The sequence below is a fragment of the Aptenodytes forsteri genome, unplaced genomic scaffold (assembly GCF_000699145.1).
Source record: "Aptenodytes forsteri isolate BGI_AS27 unplaced genomic scaffold, ASM69914v1 Scaffold202, whole genome shotgun sequence".
Lineage (NCBI taxonomy): Eukaryota > Metazoa > Chordata > Aves > Sphenisciformes > Spheniscidae > Aptenodytes > Aptenodytes forsteri.
The window spans coordinates 116,480-135,217 of record NW_008793961.1 but is presented as its reverse complement, the minus strand read 5'-3'; the positions used below and the strand labels follow the sequence as shown (position 1 = coordinate 135,217).

At 51.1% G+C, this 18,738-nt stretch overlaps 1 protein-coding gene across 1 annotated transcript in view; it reads left to right on the top strand.

Annotated features, from left to right (window-relative positions):
• Positions 1-994: 994 nt before the first annotated feature.
• The window catches only part of KDM2A (lysine demethylase 2A), a 52,861-nt gene continuing 35,117 nt past the window's right edge, over positions 995-18,738 (top strand). The window contains exon 1 of the mRNA XM_019474654.1: positions 995-1,120. Coding sequence (XP_019330199.1) covers positions 1,079-1,120 — 42 coding nt within the window. The 5' untranslated portion in view covers positions 995-1,078. The remainder of the gene's footprint in view (positions 1,121-18,738) is intronic.

Here is an 18,738-nt window from a genome sequence, read left to right as displayed (position 1 = left end):
TGGGTGTTGCGAGCGGGCTGGCTTGGCCGGTGTGTTGCACTCCGGTCGTCCGGGTGTTTATAAACAGAGTTTAGCAAGTGTAGGGAAACTGCCTGGGCTGCCTTAGCTGAGCTGGGAAGCCCGGTCCTGAGCGGTACGGGCGGCAGGGACGGGGGAGATGCTAGCGGGACTTGAAACGCTCTGCTGTCAAACCGTGCTCAGAGGGTCAGGGAAGAGCAGGATGAAACAAGTTCTCTCCACACTATGGTAGCGGTTCTGTAACACCACACGGGGTGGCAGATTCCTTCCCCGAAGGTCTGGCATGGGGATTAAGAGCTGCAGTATACCTAGGCTTTGGTTTAATTCGTTTCCTTTAAAAAAAAAAAGTTTAGGTGCCATCTGACGCCTTGGGAGGTTTTCCCATGTTATTGTGTGGTGTCACAAGGTGGCAGATTTTGAGATCTGAGCATGTAGGTCTTCTCGAGCCAGGAGTTAGTCCCCTACCTGCAGCCGTGCTCAAGCGCTGTATGTAGGAGAGGTCCCATACGCCTTCCCTGTTCACGGGAGATGTTCTGTGCCTGTGTAGCTTCTCCCGAGTGCCACAGTACAGGATATCCAGAGGACGGCGATCGTGGTGTTTGGAGGAGTTGGTTTTCTAACGCATAATCTTGTACTCTGGGGAAACCAGACTGCTCCCTGACTGCCGTCGAGCGTTTGACAGCAGCTTGCCCGTTTCATATCCCAGTGTGGGCCAACTGAGCTGCCACTTGTGCTGGTGGTAGTGTGGAGCGGAGGTCTTTTCCTCATCTGAGACCTGCAGCTCATGTGGTGTTACAGAACAGCTGGTAAAGTCATTTACCCTAGGTCATGCCTAAAGTTAGAATGGGAGCATTAAAAGTTGAGGTGGGCTCATCCACTGTGTTCTCTTAGCCCTGCACAGTGATATGGAATCGGCCTCAAAATGAGCAAAGAAATGAGGGATGTAGGCGTCTCGTGTCTGTGTGCCCTGCTTCACTGTTTCCCTCTGACTTCAAAGGAGGAAGAGGAAGAAGACAGCAGTCCTGGAGTGTCCTTCTCACTCTCTTCAGAAGAGTCGGAGATGGAGCCTGAGGAAGAAAGGATCCGTTACAGCCAAAGACTGGTCAGTATTGGCCCTTAACAATCGAATTCTGTTCTTGGTTCTGTTGCAACTGAAGAAAGAAAAGGCTTTTACTGGCAACAGGTTTAGATAATCCAAAAAAGAGTTGTGGTGGATCGCTGCAGCCTGCCCAGAGGTATTAGCTCAGCTGCTCGTGGGTTAGATGGCTTTGTGGGTCTTGTTTGTGTCACTGAGTTTGCCTTAATGAAGGGCACTTGGCTGCTGAACTCTGGGAGAGGGGAGGGTTGGGGGCTGAGTCTAGATAAGATGCTTTGCGAAGCTGCTGGATAGAAATATGAAATGAGTGTTGGTGTAGTTTCTGGCACAGCAGGTTTTCTCCACATGATTGTAACAAGCAGAGAAGCTGAAGTACTGTGTGTTACCATTATGTTGGCCTGGACTTGATTTGAGTGTGCTGCGAAATCTGAGAAAACCAGCTTCGGCTTCAAGCTCAAATTTACTTGTGCCTGTGCACATGTGTACGTGTTTTCTTTCGGAGGGAGCTGTTCCAAATGTCGGGTCCTAGTTAGGCCCTGTCAGGAGCTCTGGCTCGTCTGATGTTTGTGCTGCTGTTCAGGGGACTGCGTGAAGCCGCCGGTCTGGGATTTGGGCCGTAACTGTGAGCAGTTTGGGAGCATCTGCTCTGAGAGTCTGAGATGATATTCCTGGAGATCCCGGGGAAGGAGGGAAGCTGCTGTGTCTCCCGCAGGTCGGTTTCACGTTGTTTCGAAGCAGTTGTAAACCCCCTGGGAAGGGCAAGTGTCAGCTCTGTGATAGCTGAAGCTGTGATGGAGTTATCTCTGAGTCACAGCAGTAAGTGTACCCTCACCTTCAAGGTGCTGTCTGTAAAGGTAAATTCTTATCCTTTAATACTCTGAAATCATTTGGTGTGAGGCAGCGTGGTACTCGGCATTAAGCTTTGCCCTCGAGAATGAGCTGTTCTGGTTGCTCTCTTGTCGCTGCTGGGTGCCTGGCCATAGAAAGGGTGCTGGGGAGCTGGTTTGCTGAAGGTGTGCTCCTTTTCTGGTGCTGCTTGGTGTCTATTGCATGTTTACTTTTTGCGGAGAGGACTCTCATACTAGATGATTTGGTGACATGCATCTATACTTTTATAGTCAGCCGCCTTAGCCCGCTTCGGGAACCTGAAGTGACTCCGATTTGAAGTGGTTTTTCATCTTTTCTCTTTTTTGAGAAGGTGCTTAAAAAGAAAAAAAAAACAAACCAAAAAACCCCCAAACTGTAATACATCTGTGGGCCCTTCAAGATGGCTTGTTTTTCCCAAGTGCTTCGATGGATGCTTTAATTTGGCGATGCTGCCAAAAGCAGCAGTCCCACCTCCTCCCTCGTCCTGACGCACTTGTTCCCACAACTGTGCAGCGCACAGCTCAGGGTGCTGGTTTGCCTGGGAAGTGACCGTTTCTATAGCCAGCAGTCAGGGTGGCAGGACAGCTTCTCTTGGAGGCAATGCCAGCTTCAGCTTTTGGTTAAACTACGATCTTAGCTACACTTTGACCAGCTGAAGTAACCCAAAATGGCTGGACAAAGACAGGGCAGATGAAGGGGATTAGCGGCCAGGAACTTACCAGTTTAAAAATGCTTATAATCTCACAAATAAAAATCGCCAGGAAGAGTTGCTGTCCTAACGTAGGTGGCCTGGACTCCCAGCAGAACATGCTAAGCTGGATAAATGGCTGCACACTGATGAGCTGCGTGCTTAAGGGGTTTGGGAAGGCCCATGGGCAGCAAGCGGAGGACGAAGCTCGCCTAGGCTTCTGTGGCCTCGTACGTGTTGTGCCTGCTGGCCTGCAGCCGAGAGGAGGAGGCATGACCCCTGTGTGGTAGGTGAGGCTTAGTTCATGCCTCCTGCTTCGCTTTTCCTGGGAACTTCCAGCTAGTTACGCTCTCTTGCTGTGTCAGTGACGCTCCCTTGTTGAAGGACCTTTAGAAGAGTATTATTTTTTTTTCGAGATGCATGCTTTGAAATGTGGGGGGCTGTTCTCTTAGCTAGTGTTTCTGGCCCTTGCAGAACAAGGTATCACGGGTGAATTATCCAGGAAGACAAAAGTACTGAATATGACTTATTTGAATATCCTATTCCTACGTATGCCTTGGTCTTGGGACTTGGTTTTAATATGCCTACATTAAAAGTTCTAGGTAGGGAAACAGGTAATTGGTAGTACAGTATGTTTCTGCTGCTGTAAGCTGTGTTTCTTGTGTGTGACTGGGGATCAATGTGGGTGTGATAGCAAAAGAATAAATATATTTAAAAAAAAAAAAGAGAAATCCAAGTGTGATAGTAGTCCTACCAGCCAAACAACCTTGGCCAGAATACTTTATAGTGGTGAAGGAGCTGAATTAATTGCATGGGCAAGTAGCATGGTTTGAAGGTACCGGTGGCCCGAGATGGCAAGAGAAGCTTACAATCTGGTGTGCCAGGGTAATTACACCAACAGCATCTTTGGTGTGTCACCCTGGCCTTAAAACCAGACTGGCTTCCATCAGGGTGTAGAGGAAGTCTTGAGCGTTTTGAGTTATTTTATTTAGTGAGTAATACTGTTACCTTCCTCTGGTTCAACAAAAATCCGATCTATGTATGTTTTCTGAACGGATTTGTCAGTATTGGTGAAAGAACTGGGGGTTGAGGAGAAATTCACCTCTTCTTTCAGATGTAGTTGCGCTCCTACAAGAATTCTCTTGTAGGAGAGATGTTCACACATCCCTGTATAGTATAATGACACTTAAATTAGGTGGGTCGCACTGCTCTAACTGTGCTCGATTCCTAGTTCAGGCTCTACATCCACGACTCCCAAGGTTATAAAGGCCTGGGTGAGTTGGTCTGGATGCAGGGGTGTCATTGGGAGGATGTCTTGCACTCATCTGAAACAATTAAACTGTGGAAGAAGCTGTGTCCCGGTGGGCTCTGGGAGGCTGACACAGGTAGGGAGAGGCAGCCTGTGGACAATGCTGCGTGAGCAGGGAGAGTGCGCGTAGCAGCGAGTTAAGGGGTATCCATGTCTCTCGCCCAGAGATTCAGCTGGGCCTCCCTGCACCGTGAGTAGTGGAGGATGGGACTTGTCAGACACTCCGGAGTAGTTTTCGACTAAGTCTGCATATATGTTTCTGCTCCTCAGCTCTATAATGAGGCAGTACTTCGGGGACTGGTTTGAGGTGCTGGTTTTATAAGCTGTAGATGCATGTTTTGCAGGCCCTCAGTCGAGGAGCTGAAATGCTCTGTTGTATCCTGCGGTCTGAGTGACAGTCCAGCTCCGGCACTAACAATGCGATGGTCCCTCTCTGAGGCTTGGAATTCTTCTGCTGAGTGTCACTGGGCGGTCGCGCCCAGCCCATCTCGCACCAAGCTGTTCAGCTCCCCGTGAGGAGGCCAAGGGCACACTGGGGAGCTGGAGCCTGGACTTCTTAAAGGCAGGGGCGGCAACATGAGCAGCTCTGGCTATGGACTAACAGCTCTGGAGAAAAAGAAATTCAGTTGGTCTGGTGCTGTGGTACTCGGGTACTCTGCCTGGTTTAGGCTGTCCAGACAGGTTCCTCACAGAGTAGGTTGTCTGCCTTGCACCGCCTCGGCACTCGCCAGGATCTCCATGAGGTGATCTGAGACTGAGGAGAAACTGTTGCATATATGTAACTTAATTTTTTGGTAAGGTCAGATCTGTGCTAGGTCATCGAGCACGAGGAGGGGCAGCAGGGAAGGAATCTCCTGGTGGTGCTTGGGAGCTGTTCAGCAAACTGGCCAGTATATCTCTGGGAACTGCTGCCGGAGGGACCATTTGACCCAACGCTTTCTAAAGATGTGCTTGTCGTGCTCGAGGTGAGGTGTGCCTGCCTCGCTGCTGCAGCACTGAGTGTGTGCGGGGTGCTCCGCTGAGGAGGGGTTTCTCTCTTACTCCAGTCTTCACCACACGCAAAGCCACTTTACCCGTCCAGATCTGTGTGAATCTGCGGAGCTGCCGAAGGGTTCTTCAGTGGGACGTAGGGCTGGTGTCTGCCTGCCCTTCTGCAGGGGAGTCATTGAGTGTTCCTGGGTTCTGGAAGTGTGAGGAAATCTCGCCTTCTGTCTGCTCCAGGGCTAATTTTGCCAGGTCTTTACTGTGAACTAAGACTAGCAAGACTCCATGAATTACGAGTTGGGATTAGCACATCACTGAATTGGTGCCGTACGCTTTCAGTGACACCACTCGGGGTGAGGAGTGAAGGGCAGCAGCGTTGGATCACCTCAGAATGGCTTGGAGGAGCATAGCAGGAGGGTGCCATTACCCTAACAACAAATCCTGCCCACTGTGGTCTCTCTGCTGCTGTCAAGTCAGCAGTCTATATCTCAGGGTGTGGTTCCAAGTTAGGATTGCCGGTGTGGCAGAGCTGGTTTAAGAGGTTCTCTCCCTCCCCCTGTACATGTCACGGGAGCTGATGCCCCTGAGCTGAATGCTGCTTCAGGGGATTGTGGATCATGCCCTAGATGAAAGTCGGCAGGGGGGCATCTAATCCAAATTGTTGTCTGTGCTGGGCTAGTGAGCTAGCTGCCCCACCAGCAAAGCTGATGAGACTGGAGAGGTGGCAGTCTGAGATGGGGAGACAGGGTGGAGTAGGAACCTCTTAAACTGGCTCTGCTGCTGGAGAGAGCCTGCGGTGGAGCCGCACCCTCCCTTCGGGGCGGCGGGCGCTCTCTGGGGCTGGGGCACAGCTCCTGCTGAAGGTATCGTGGTGCCTGGGCCCTGAGTGACCATCCCTGGCTGGGCGTGGTGGCACCCTTGTTTTGATTGTTGGAGATCGTTGTGACGCCCATGAAGGGAAATGGGCCTGTAGAGGAGACCCACCCATTGACAAGTGCTCTGGGTGCTCGAGCATATGGGAGATGAGGGGGGAGCCAGAGAGTGAAATGCTGTCTCTCCCATCGTTTGGGGCAGTCTGTGTCCTGCCGTAGCACTGCCCTGCCCTCTGGTCAGATCCTTACACGTGAAATTTGAGAGGAGGCCTCTGCCTGTCCCTACCAGCCAAAAACTGAGGCCTCTCCTGTAAACAGCAGTAAGCAAACCTGTCCTTACATGTTGGTGTCCACGCTATCCCCCGGGCGAGAGTTCATGTGAGCTTTACAGTATGTGGATTCATCGGCTGAGGGATGGAGCTTGGGGAGCGTGGAGGAAAAGGTTTCTCTTGCAGCCATGCGTACTGTGGTGTGGAGTGACACCAGCATGCTCAGGTGTGCGCGGCCCATGCCTGAGGGATGGCAAGGCTGGCTCTGACAGGTGCCCAGAGTCACAGCGGCTCTTATCTTGTGGTTTTCAAGTTGTTCGTATCAGTGGTACCAAACCCTTTCTGCAGGACGGGGTGATGTCAAATGCAGGACACGACCCAGGGGGCCAGGAAGGCCCATGCATGTTAGCGTTCATGTGACACTCGTGACAAAGTTCCGGCCCTTATCCTCGCACCGTGAGGATAGATGGCCTCAAAGCTGTGAGAGGGAGGTCAGCGGGGAGCAGGCTGTGGGCTGGCAGGACACTGCTTATGTCTGGTAAGGTAGCAAAGAGGAGGACGCAGCTGCGTGCCCTCCCTGTGTTGGTCAAGCAGCTGCCCTTGCTGTATCTTGAATGGCTCCCACTGTCCCAACAGTGGGATGCAAGGAGCAATGCCTTCCCATCAGGTTCAGCCTGACTTCTTGTTTGTACTCCTTGTAACGCTGCTCACTACCAGGTAATGATCCCTTGCGGTTGCTGGTGTTTGTCATCCTGAGATCTTGGTGTGCTTGACAGAGGCCAGTCCTGCTGGATACTGGTTTTCCCAGAGCCGGTCCCGTTGACCTGGGACTCATGCATGTGTGCTGGGGTGAGCCTACCAGTGTAGTTCCTGCGGGTACTGAAGCGTGGGACGAGCCACATGTGCTGGGGTGAGAATCTGAGAGGTTGTACATCGCTTCTCTGTTTGAAATTTGACACTGGCAATCCCTTACCCTGTCAAGTGAGTGATGCTCCCTCCTGTTGCCTGAAAGGGCTCGGAGTTTGTCTGCTGCGTGCCCTGTGTGAAACTCTGTCTGGCCAAATGTTGCTGGTCTGCTGGACACACCTCAATTTCCTAGTCTAGACAGGACCTATGCAAGTAGGGTAATTAATCTCTCCCACATGCCTCTGCCTCAAACTGAAGACACTACAAATGAGTCATTCCAAATGACCCAGGTGTAATAATTGAGCTCTAAATAATTTAGGGACTATTCAGATTTGATCTGGGCAGCTCTTTGGTGGAAGCTAGCAGCAACTGAAGGCTATCTTTGGAAAGCTTTAGAAATCCCTGTGAGCATTTAGATCCTGAAAGATGCAAGTGTGCTGGTCCCTGGGAGAATACGTCCTTGAAACCAATTGGATGATGTTCTGTGTCAGCAGAGAGGAACACAGGAGGTAAATATCTCTGCTGGTTTCTTACTGTCCCAAACCTGGCTGTGCCTTGAATGTGTCCTGGAAGCTGCAGTGAGCGAGCAGCCAGACAGTGCAGGAGCACTTGAAGTTACTTGTGAGTTACCAAACAATATTTGCAAGTTGCATCTATGTCTCCTGTTAATAAGCAGGAGTAGGTTTTCACAGGGTTATCCCACCTGGAGGTGACACTAACAAGTTAGGAGAGCAGTCCCCATGCCCCCAGTACCTTTTTATTGTTGGCTAATTATGTCAGGAGCCACCTAGACGGGGGTCTACAGGTCACTGGCTGGGTTTTGGGGAGAAATGGCACATGTGGGGGAAGTGGTAGTATGCTCAGAAGGTGGAGGAACAAGGCGGTGCACTAACACTGTCCTCTGAAAATGTATGAGGGAAAGCAATTACTTGTCTTCAGGGCGAGATGTCTGGTGCTGCTGATGATGGAAGAGTGTGGCTGATTCCAGAGGAGGAAACACTGGGTGAGCTCTGAGTGGGTAGCCTGAGCTCTGGAAAGCTCAATTTGCTGCTGGAGTTGACTTATTAGTTCACAGCACAGACTTTCTTACACAATGCCTGATCTGCGTTTATTTGGGTTGAAGAGGTTAAAGGCAAGTGGAAGAGATAGAAAGTGAGGAGGAACATGGCATACCACGCTGAATCACTGAGCGTTGTCATGCAGCTGTGGCAGTGGACAGCGCAATCCTGTGGCAGGAGTTGGTTGGGGGCAGCTGCTGCACTGAAGCACGTACTGGCATGCTCAGAGAACAGGAGTTGTCGTAGCTGAGCAGATCTGCCTTACTGGATGTCCTGCCCGTTCTTGGCCCTGGTGGAGAGGGAGATGAGAGCAGAGAAGGATCTTGCTTGGTTGCCTTGGGAAAAGCAAAAGAGCTAAGTGGAAGAGCAAACCCCGCGGTAGGATGACACGGCCTATAACTAGATATCAAAGATACTAAGCTGTCAGAAGCAAGAAGGGTGGGGAGCATGTATCTCAGAACTGGAAGTGTTGTCTCCAGTTGGCTTGGAGAACCTGGGATCTTGGTTAAGTTTGATGTTTGTGGGGTGGGGGTCAGACAGAACAAACCTGTGCAGAACCCTCCCGCTGGGAGGGAGCAGGGAGCAATGGATAGGCATATGCCCCCATTTGGAAAATGGGATGTGACCATTTCAGCTGAAGCTAAGAAGCTATCTGTGACTGCACTTGTACAAATGCATCATCAAAAAGCCTGTCAATAAAATTTGAAACGAACATCGCAGCTATCTTTAGTCTTGGATGGTCTCAAGCTAGTTGAGCAGCAGATCAAACTCTTTGCTGTACAAGTGCTTGTGCAGGCTCGATTCCTTTTCTGGAGGGCTTAGGGTAGGGTGTCTCAAGAGCCTCTTGGGGGCCGTAGGGAACTTTGGTGGTGTTCTTCCCTTTCCACAGTGATCTGAACTCCCTGTGCTGCCCACCTTCAGGTACCTGCAGATCTCCCTTGGCAAGGACACTAATGACTTCTGATTTTTGAGGGCCAAGGAGTAGCGGGAGCATGTTCCTGCTGCTCCCTCTCTAACTCACTACCTCTCAGGTCCTGTCAGTGCTGCCAAGTAGCAGCTCTAGGAGCAAATGCTCTGCCACCTCCATGTTGCATCTTGGGCAGTTAGGAAACGCTCTGTGCCGTGTCCCCCACCCAGCTAGAGGTAGCCTGCATGCTAACGATTGGACCACACTGGCTAGTTTTTACTTGTCCTCACTCATTTGATAGGGAAATCACAGGCTCTGGGATGGCATAACGAGAATGAGCGTGAGCTGCTGTAGGTCACTGATGCTAGAAGAGCTCTGCTCATACAGCCTGGAGCTTAGTCTGGAGAGACCAGAAAGGATGTGATGAACTCAAAGTTTTCTGTTTGCTGATCCTCCCTGTTTACCTCTTTTTCCCAGCTCCTAGGAACCAGGTGAGAAAGACGTACAGCTGTCCGCAGGTGTTGCTTGCTGGCACTTGAGATGGTTCAGATAAACCTCATGACAAAGTGTAGCCTGTGAACCCATGATGGGGGAGAGGAGATGGATCTATTTGACAGGGTTTCTCTTTGTTCTGTTTCTGTGCATCCATGCTTGTGCATCTCTGTTGCTGTAGAAACAGTACCATAGTAAACAGCATGAGCTGGCTGTCCAGGGACTGTGAATCCCTGTGGAAGTCCCAGGAACTTGGACTGAAGGAGGTTTTGGGCTGGGATCTGGCTGGGGTTGCAGGGTAGTAAGAAGACATAGGTGGGTTTATGCTTGTGCAGTAGTCTGGTGCGGAGGTACGTTCTCTGTAGCGCTTCCGACCAGGTTGGGTGCCTGGAAGGATGCAAATCTGGGTGGCATCCTTGCTGCCAGAAGAACTGAAGTGTGGTTCATGATGCTGCATGTGATGTGCTCGTGTGTGTGAGCGAGCTTGGGGCGGGGGGGGACTGGCAGTTTTTACTGCTGCCAACCAGAAAAGTTCATATTGGTGGTGGGTGGAGCGGTAAACTTTCCTCCCTACAGTACACTAAACACTGGCTCCTTTTTGTCTTTCCCTGGATCTTAAATGTTTTAGCTATCACACTGTACACAAGCGAGAGTTTTAATAAAGCCACCCCCCACACATCCCACACCCTTTTATGTCAAGGAAGAGGCTCCGGGGTGTGATCATCGTCTGTGGTTTCTCTTAGTGCCAGTCCTCAGAGTTAGGAACTGACTGCAGAATCATGCAGAATCATGCTGTCATGTCTTAGCCAGTCCTGACAGAGTCTGGGAGAAGAGGTCGCTTGATGAAAGGCAACTGGGGGAAGGATCAGGACGTTGCTTGATAGAACTGTTATCTAAAGAAGCAGATCCCAACCAGTGAGGTGCATTCTCACTACAAGCAAGATATGCAGAGGGGATGGTCCTTTTTGATGTTGCTTCTTACCTTGCCTAACTTTTCATGAGGCAGCGGTGGAAGTCTGCAGCGTGAGAGAGAAGAGAGGCAGTGCTCCAGAACTTGAAGAGACAGCAAAGCGAATGCTGGAGGAACAATCAGAAGGCATAAGAGCAGAAAAGCCTGTATTTAAAAAGGAAAAAAAGAGGCTGGCCTGTGGTGTTCAGTCCAAGAGTGCCCTGCTTTCCCCCTTGCTTTCCCATGTACCCCTGGCTCTCAGGAGCTGTAGTCTTGAGATCGAGCCGAGGCAGCTGGAAGTGGAAAGGAGAGGGCTGGCAACGTACGCTCCTTTAGGGTTAGACTGCCTCAGTGTCTCTGATTCACTGTGCATAAATATTACCATGTCACTGAACTCCTGAGCCCCTTTGCCCCATTTGGAGTAAGGAAGGGGCAAGTACTGGGCTTCTTATGGAGCAAAGGGGGAGGGAGTGTGTGCAGTGATGGTGTAACAGTGCAGAGTAAGGAGGAAATCTCCTTCCTAGTAGATGGTTTCACACGCTGTCCATGTTCTTCCCAATGACCCTGGGTTGTTTTCCTTTTTCATAAGCATCCTAGGCCCTAAAGCCTGCAATTCAGGTAGCCTGTTGCTGTTCTCTTTAAAGGACAGTGTCAGCTTAGCAGGAATTGCAGTACAAACCCCAAAGCTTCCTGTGCTTTTGCTATCCAAGTAGTCCTGTGGTACAGCCTTGTTCAGTTTGCGTGATGGGATAGAGCTGGCAACCCGTTTCTGCAGAGCTGGGTTGGGGCATTGGGAAACTTGGAGGGTGTGTTCTTCCCCACTGAAAAATCCAAGCTAGTCCTCTGAACTCCCACCGTGTTGTGGACAGAGAGGTGCTCTGCCTGTCCCAGCAAGGGGTGAAGTCACGTAGTGCTGGCCTACGTGCTAGATCAGCTGCACCTCTGTCCCCAAATGCACGTGGCTCCGTCTGTCCCTTGTGCCGGTTCTGCTGGGTCTCTGCCCGGTGGTCTGTGTGGGCTCAGCAGCCTGGAGGTAAACAGGCCACTCTTTCCCAAGCGGGAAAATGGGTTAAGTGCGTGTAATTTTCAAGCCTGCCTTTTTGGAGAAGTTTGGTCTACTTGGTTCCATTTTGGGGATGCTCTGTTGCCTTCCTGTACGAAGCAAAAGGAGTAGCAGAGCTGGTAATGCTCACCTACCTGACTGCATAGCACATGTGCTGGGGACACCCTGGCAGGGAAAGGGCAGCAGTTTTTTTCCCTTGGATTTCTTCTGGTTTGGAATGGGTGGGAGGTAATTAAAAGTGTTTGCTCAGTATACTTGAGAAATAACAAGGCTGAATGTCAAAGAGTGGCTTTTAACATAGTCTGTGTGGCTCAGAGGATCAGTGTTCGGTCCTGAAATGTGGCGTGGTGGAGGATTTGATGGTCCTTCATGAGCTGCTTCAAGCTGTCATAGAATCCAGGCAGGGTTCGTCCAGGTACCAGGGTGCTATGGCTGGCAGTGGGTAAGGGCAGTCTGAGGGTTAGTAGCGCCATAAAAGCTAGTTGGGACAGTGGCTGCATGTGAAATACGCTGCAGGTGAGTGGAGTGAGAAGCCATATCCTTTCCTAGGAGTAGCGTTTCCTTATTGGGACTGTTGCCAGACTTGCCCATCTGTGATCTGATCTAGCACGTTCCTCTGTCCCGTGGTTTTGCTGCTGTGGCTGGTCAGTGTGTGGGTTAGCAGCAGCTGCTGGAGTTCTACTTGGCCTGTTGGTGCCGTCTCCCCACCTGCCTCTTTCAGCCTTGCTCCAATTCCCCAATTACTCCTTGCGTACATCCAATTTCGTAACCCAAAAGTGCAAACCAAAGCGTTCTCCTTGCTCGTTCTGAAACGCTGCCAGCCCTGCTTGTGATAGGAATCCCTCCTGGAGCTGTGAAGCCTGGAAGGGCTCCAGTTCTGCGTAAATTCCTGTTCACTCCTCAGCCTGGTGCTTTGAGTTGGTCTTTGTCCGGGAATGTGCAACGTGGGATACGCCAGTTCTGCTCTCCAGGTCTTGAGAGAGACAGATGAATGAGGGGCATTTAACTTGGGTTAAGCCTGCTGGGTTAGTTCTTGGGTTTCTTTTGTGAAACAAAGCAGCAAAAGAGTTAGTTTAGTTTATCTTGTCCAGATAGTCATCATTGGTTGATAGGGCACGCAAAGCTGCTAAGATTAGCCACATGCTAGCTTGTCCTAGCGTCGGGCTGGCCTCCAGGCTTGCACTGAGACAGGTACGGCCACTGACAGATTGTCCTGGGGCTCTTGCTTGGGGGATTTTGGTCTTCTCTTCAGATCCTGCTGTGGGGCCTCCTTCTAGCTGGGGGAGTAGGGAGCCTAGGACCACTTTACTGATCGTCTCTGGGGCACTGCTGGTTGCTTGGCAAAGCAAATGGCTCTGCAGAGCCAAAATACTAACAGAATGACATGGGCCCACCTCTGTAGGGCTCTTTGTACCTCGAGGGTGGCAGGAGGTGTTGTGGTTTAGTTATTGCTTCCCATGCTTGGGAGGAAGAAGAGCTGAGGAGAAACCGAAGTGATTGGAGGTGGGGAGGCACAGAGGACAGAAGCCTGCTGCCTCTCTGCTGGCAGAGAGAAACACAAGTAACATACTTGTTTGGACCAGAGCTTGGAGCCTAGACCCGGATCTGAAGTGGGAGGTGCAGGCTTGGAGGAGAGGAATATAGAAAGCAAAAGCTCTTGTGCTTAAGGTAAGCAGTAACCTGGCAGATTGCTGGTTGGGTGTCATAATCTTTGTGCCTTGGTTCTTCACGCTGTACCTGAAAATACTTGCAAGGGAGTGTCTTCCCTGCCTAGTCAGTTCTGGCATTGGCACCTGCCCTGGGTCTGCCTTGCTGCTTCCGTGCTTGCCTGTCCTCCTGCCAGGCGTTGCCTCTGCCTTGTGCCTTCCCAGAGAAACGGGAGCCTTTCCCACTGGTATAACGGATCTCACGTGACCTTTGGGGGGTGGCTGTTAATTGCTGGCGGATCTCAGCACCGTGTCTCAGAGACTGAATTCTGGACACTGCTGTTTGCCACAGGTACTCGCTCAAGATTAAAACACCCGTCGACAAGTTTGGATGTTGAAGGTCTGAACTTACCTAGACAAGAGCCATAGTTGATTGCTGTAAAAGTATGTGAGAAGTTAAATTCATAAACTGAGGACAGTTGAGTTTGTTGGTTTATTACCAATTTGGATGCATTTCAGCAAAGTAAACCTACAAAGGGATGGGTAGCTAGGAGGCACCTGGTGACAAAGCTCAGTGGTGAATGAGAGATCCACTGGTAAGTCACGCTGCTCTGTACATACGCTGGGAGCCAGGTAGAAGTTATAATACCTTCAGCGAGGGGCGTTTGGAAGGAGGGAGTTCAGAAACGGGAGTGAAATGTGACTGCGTTCTTCATGTCAACATCTTTCCTCTAAAGGAATAAGGGAGGGTTGTGGGAGGCTTCAGACCAGGCAAGCTGCTCTGGAAACGCAGGAGACAAAGGGGAGGAGGTGCAAGGAGAGGAAAAGTGAGGGGTGCCCTAGTCTCCTGAAGTGGTAGGAGCTGTGGCACAGCAGGAGGAGGCTTCCTGGGGACTGGGAGATGGAGCTGTTGGGAGATCAGGGAGGGAATGGCAACAGGCAGGACAGGAAGTGACTAAAATACTGTGGTGTTTGTTGGTTTCACTCTGTAAATATATGAGGTTCTTTCAGCGAAAGGACGGCTTGTTCTTTTTTCAAATGTGACCTTGTACTAGTTCTTCTCTCAAAAAAAAAAAAACCCACAGGAGAGTAGTCTTCTGGTTCTCTTCAGCCGACTGTCAGTTCCTTTGCCGTTAAAGGTAGCTGTGCTCTATCAAGGCAGCGCTTGCTGATGGAGAGAGAGGTGTCCAAGGAAGGGTTTTGAAGAGTACCATCATGGAGCTGCATGAGGCACTTCCCCTGGCATCCCTGGGAGAAGGAGACTGCGGGTGAAAGGATCAGAATAGAAGGGATAGCACTAGAGCTGTCTGCAGGATTAATATTCATGCTTCCTATTTCCTACATTAAGTGAATGGTACCCAAGAGGGCCAGAAAGAAATGGTGAAGGACAACTTATCTTAGATGAGAATTGCTGGCTGTCTGGTGTTGGAGGATGAATAAACTGCCTTTATCTCGACCCTGCCTGGCACAGAGAGAAAGGCTTTGGACTGCTTGTCAGTTATTCCTTAGTAAAACTCTCATCAGGATGAAAAATGCCTGGATCCTAACACAGATCACAAAGCTGAAAAAAAAAAAAAGGCAATATTTAAATATTGCTGCTTAATGCTGAACGCTGAGGTTGTCCGACAGAGATATATATGTAATGTGCCCGACTTTTACCCTTTGCTTCACTGGGACTGAGCTTCATCTGGGACATTCTCACGGATGGCAGTTTTGGGGGCATCTGCTGATCTCCTTTTTGGAAGTCACGCATCCCTGGCTGAACCGACAGTTGACACTGGAAGAACTCCCAGTAGCTGAGCCACCCCCGCGAAGAAGCAGTCTTAGTTTAAGAGTCCAGGGCTGTGACTTGCTGGTGTGCTCTGGCAAGGCCTGCCTGGATGGGGTTGCACCAAGAAGCAGAAAGAAGAGTTAGAAGGGCTGTAGCAATCTGCTGGGCAGGGGTACTCAGCCAAGACCCAGCCCTGGCGCGGGCTGTGGGACAAAAGTAGCCGGCTCCTCCCGGGAAGAGATCAAACTTTGTGCTGTAGGAAGGATTTGCGCAGCTCTCGCAAAGAGTGTGCTAGTGGAAAGGTGAGATTGGCATTAGTGTGTCATGGCTTTGCATGTCCCTTGCCCTTTGCAGTTATCACCTGTAGCCAGTTATTTAGCCAGGTAGCAATTCCCTACGTGGCAGGTGAGGGTCAAAGCACATCAGAGAAGAAAGGAGTCTTGGAGTGTCCCTACACAAGCCCTAGGCTTGTACACTGACCACATCTATCCTTGTATGGAGACCCGATTTGGGGAGCTAGGGAACTGTGGTTTGTGTAACTGTGCTGTGAGGAAGCTGCAGACTCCAAGAAGGGGAAAACTCTGCTGCAGAGATTTGCCCAAAGTCACAGCAGATGCTGTCTCTCCCAAAACGCACGCTTGGAAGTGCAGAGGCCTTTCCTCCCTCCTGTCTGCTCTCTGCGCGCACTGAAATGTTGTTTTTCCCCACCCTCCCAAGACAACAATGACATGAAAGCACTGTGGCCCTGGCCGAGTACACGAGAGGCGTTGTATAACTGATGGGAGCTATTTGTATTGTGGCAGTGCTTTTGGGTCCTCAGCCATGACTGGGATCCTATTCTCCTACATACCGTGCAAATTAGGAGGCCAGACTCTTCCCTACCCACAGGAACAAGCGAAGCTGATCTGGCTGGGAGTGTGGAGTGGGTTTTGTGGCTGATGCTGTGCTGATGACAGGAGCATTAGACTTTGGAATTTGCTCAGCTGGAGGAGACGACCCTTTCCTTCCGCGTTCTGCATCCCTGTTTCCCCATTGCAAAGGGATTAGAGTTTAAGGTGCTTCTGCCCATTTCCTTGTGTTTGCACCTTTGTGGTGTGGCTGCCTTCCATTTGCCTCGGAGGCTGTGCTGTGAACGAGATCAGGGAAGAGTCGGAACGCTTCCCTGATCCCACAGTGCAGATCCATGGGTGGATCTAGCTGGAGTAAGGTGAAGATTGTATTGCTGCTGTTTCATGTAATGCGAGTCCACAGCAGGTTGGGCTGATGGAGTGGCTTCCTCTGAAACACGTTGTGTTTCGTTGGTCATAAAGCCTTCGAGTTTGTTATTGAGTGACCAGATCGTTTGCTGCACGTTCACGTAGGGTGGGAGTGGCATCTGTCCTCCAAGCTGTAATTTGTGCTCAGGATTAACCAACACAAAGCGGTCTTGTGGTCCAAATGCCAAACTGGAGTGACCGAGCGCTAGAGCCAGCACCACGTGGGCAGCAGCAGCGATGGGGCACGGGGAGGGAGCAGGTGGATGGGGAAGGGAACAGGAGCTCCTCCGCGTAGCATCTCTGGCAGTTTACCCCAGCTCGGCTTGGGTCGTTCAGTCCTGGTGGGACTGCTTTCTTGCTGGGACTGTACCCCCAGCATGAGTGCAGCATCCACCTATGGCACCAGTGGGATCTGGATCAGGCCTGGCCGTGTGGTCACATTTCTGTTAAATTAGCTGGCCTATGCAATCCAAAGCCCCTGCTGGCTTGGTGCCGCTTCCAGAAGGACTGACAATGCCTGATGTGGCATGCAGTCTAGCAGGGCAGTAGCTGTGTCCACTCCAGAAGGCAATCTTAAAGGGAGCTGTCAGACTGAGCTTGCGCTGGGTTAATACTCAGTTGTGTGGCTGCAGCGGTCGTGGCCTGGGGGAGGCTCCCAAGGATGCTTATTCAGCCATGCTGTAGTTATACTTAAACCATGTAAAACTTCTGCGTGTCGCCCTGCCTTTCCTGTCCTGGCAGTAGCTGTAGAAGAGTGCCTAGGAGCAAGCCAGCTAATGCCATCTGACGTTCCACCAGGATAAAGGAAATCTGAGCACGTCAGCCAGACACCAGGGTGTCTGCGAGGTGACAGCAGAGGAGGGATGTTCCCAGTATGTTGGTTACCTACCTGCACGGTGCATTCGTACTGTACCTTGCTGCTACCTAGTTTTTTCAGGCTGCTGGTATCCTTGGACAAGCGCTGTCAAGTGGCCTGTGCTGCTCTTTACCGTGAGAGATGTGTGCTTGAAACGGGGCTGCAGCTGGTCATCGTGCCTGTGGGCTAGAGCTGTGTTCCAGCCCAGGTCTCCCGAGGTGGGAGGTTCGTGGTCAAATGGGACATGCCTGAGTTTCAGCCCAATGCAGTAACCCCTCTTGTGTAGCTTAACTAGGAGCCCTTTCAGGCCCATTCAGGCTTCCAGCCTGGGAGCCAAATATAAGTTATTAAGAGAATCGTTTGGATATAGCTGCCTCATACCAGCATTTAGCATGCCAGACCTTTTTGATCTTGTGAAGTTTTGTACCCAGCGAAGGCAAGAGAGCTGCTTTTCCCCAAAACCTGCCAACTAGAAGTGTCTGGAGTAAGGGAGCAGGTGAAAATGCAGACCACAGCCTGGTCCTGCAGTGTGCCACCACCCACCTGATTCCAAAGCAGGTGAGACCCGCAGACTACAGGGCCCAGCATCCTCTGCTTCGTTATGCGCATCCTCTAATCAACGACGGAGAACTGCCTGCTGGGGCCAGTAGTCCTAGGCCTTGTTTCCTAGGCTTGCCTGGGAACCGGGGTAAGTGAAAAGCTAGTCATGCTGGAAGGTTATTAGCGTGCTTGCCTGGACTAGGTGTGCCTAGAACTTCCCTGGTGTGATTTAGTAAGGAATAAGATACCTGCAAAATAATCTTAAGTCTCCTGTAGCTGCTGTCCTTATAACAGTAAGAGCAGTCCAAGGTGTCCCAGCAGGAACTGCAACAGGCAGCTGATGTCTGACAGCATCGCAGGGCAGGATTTGAGACATGTTTCAGCTGGACAGGGCCTGCACAGCTAAGGGTCAAAAAAGCACAGGGAAGCACTATGACCTCTGCTTCTTTAATGGCCTTAAACTAAAGGGGAGTAGATTTAGACTAGATAGAAGGAAGAAATGTTTTACGCTGAGGGTGGTGAAACGCTGGCCCAGTTTGCCCAGAGAGGTGGTGGATGCCCCATCCCTGGAAACAATCCAGGTCAGTTGGACGGGGGCTCTGAGCAACCTGATCTAGTTGAAGATGTCCCCCTGCCCACGGCAGGGGGGTTGGACTAGATGACCTTTAGAGGTCCCTTCCAACGCAAACTATTCTGTGATTCTATGATTCTTTCCCTGAAAGCGCAGAAATATAAAGGGGAAGCTACAAATCAGGTTTCCTTGGCGTGTTTGCCCATATGACCTAAGCCTTCTGCACCCTCGCGCAGCACTCTTCAGGGCAGAAGTGATTTGAAATGGTTCTGGGATGGGAATTGTGGTTGTCCAGCAAATGGGGCTATTTGGGCTTCCCCCTTGCCTCCAGTGGAGGTGAGGAAGGGTCTGTGGGTGTACGTGGAGCTGGAATCAGCTGGGCCGGTTTCTTCTGTTGGACTTGGCGCTGGCCGGCCAGGAAAGCACTGTCTCTGCATGCTGCCTGGCAGACCTCTGAGCATGTTTTGTCAGGGCTCTCCCTCCCCGGCTCGGGCAAACGCAGCAGCAAGCAGCGCTTCCTGAAGCAGGCGCTGAGTTGGGGCGATGGGGAGAAGAGCGGGTGCTCTCGATGCTCTGGCACCCAGAGATGAGTGCCCCGCCACTGTTTGTGCGTTCTGCTC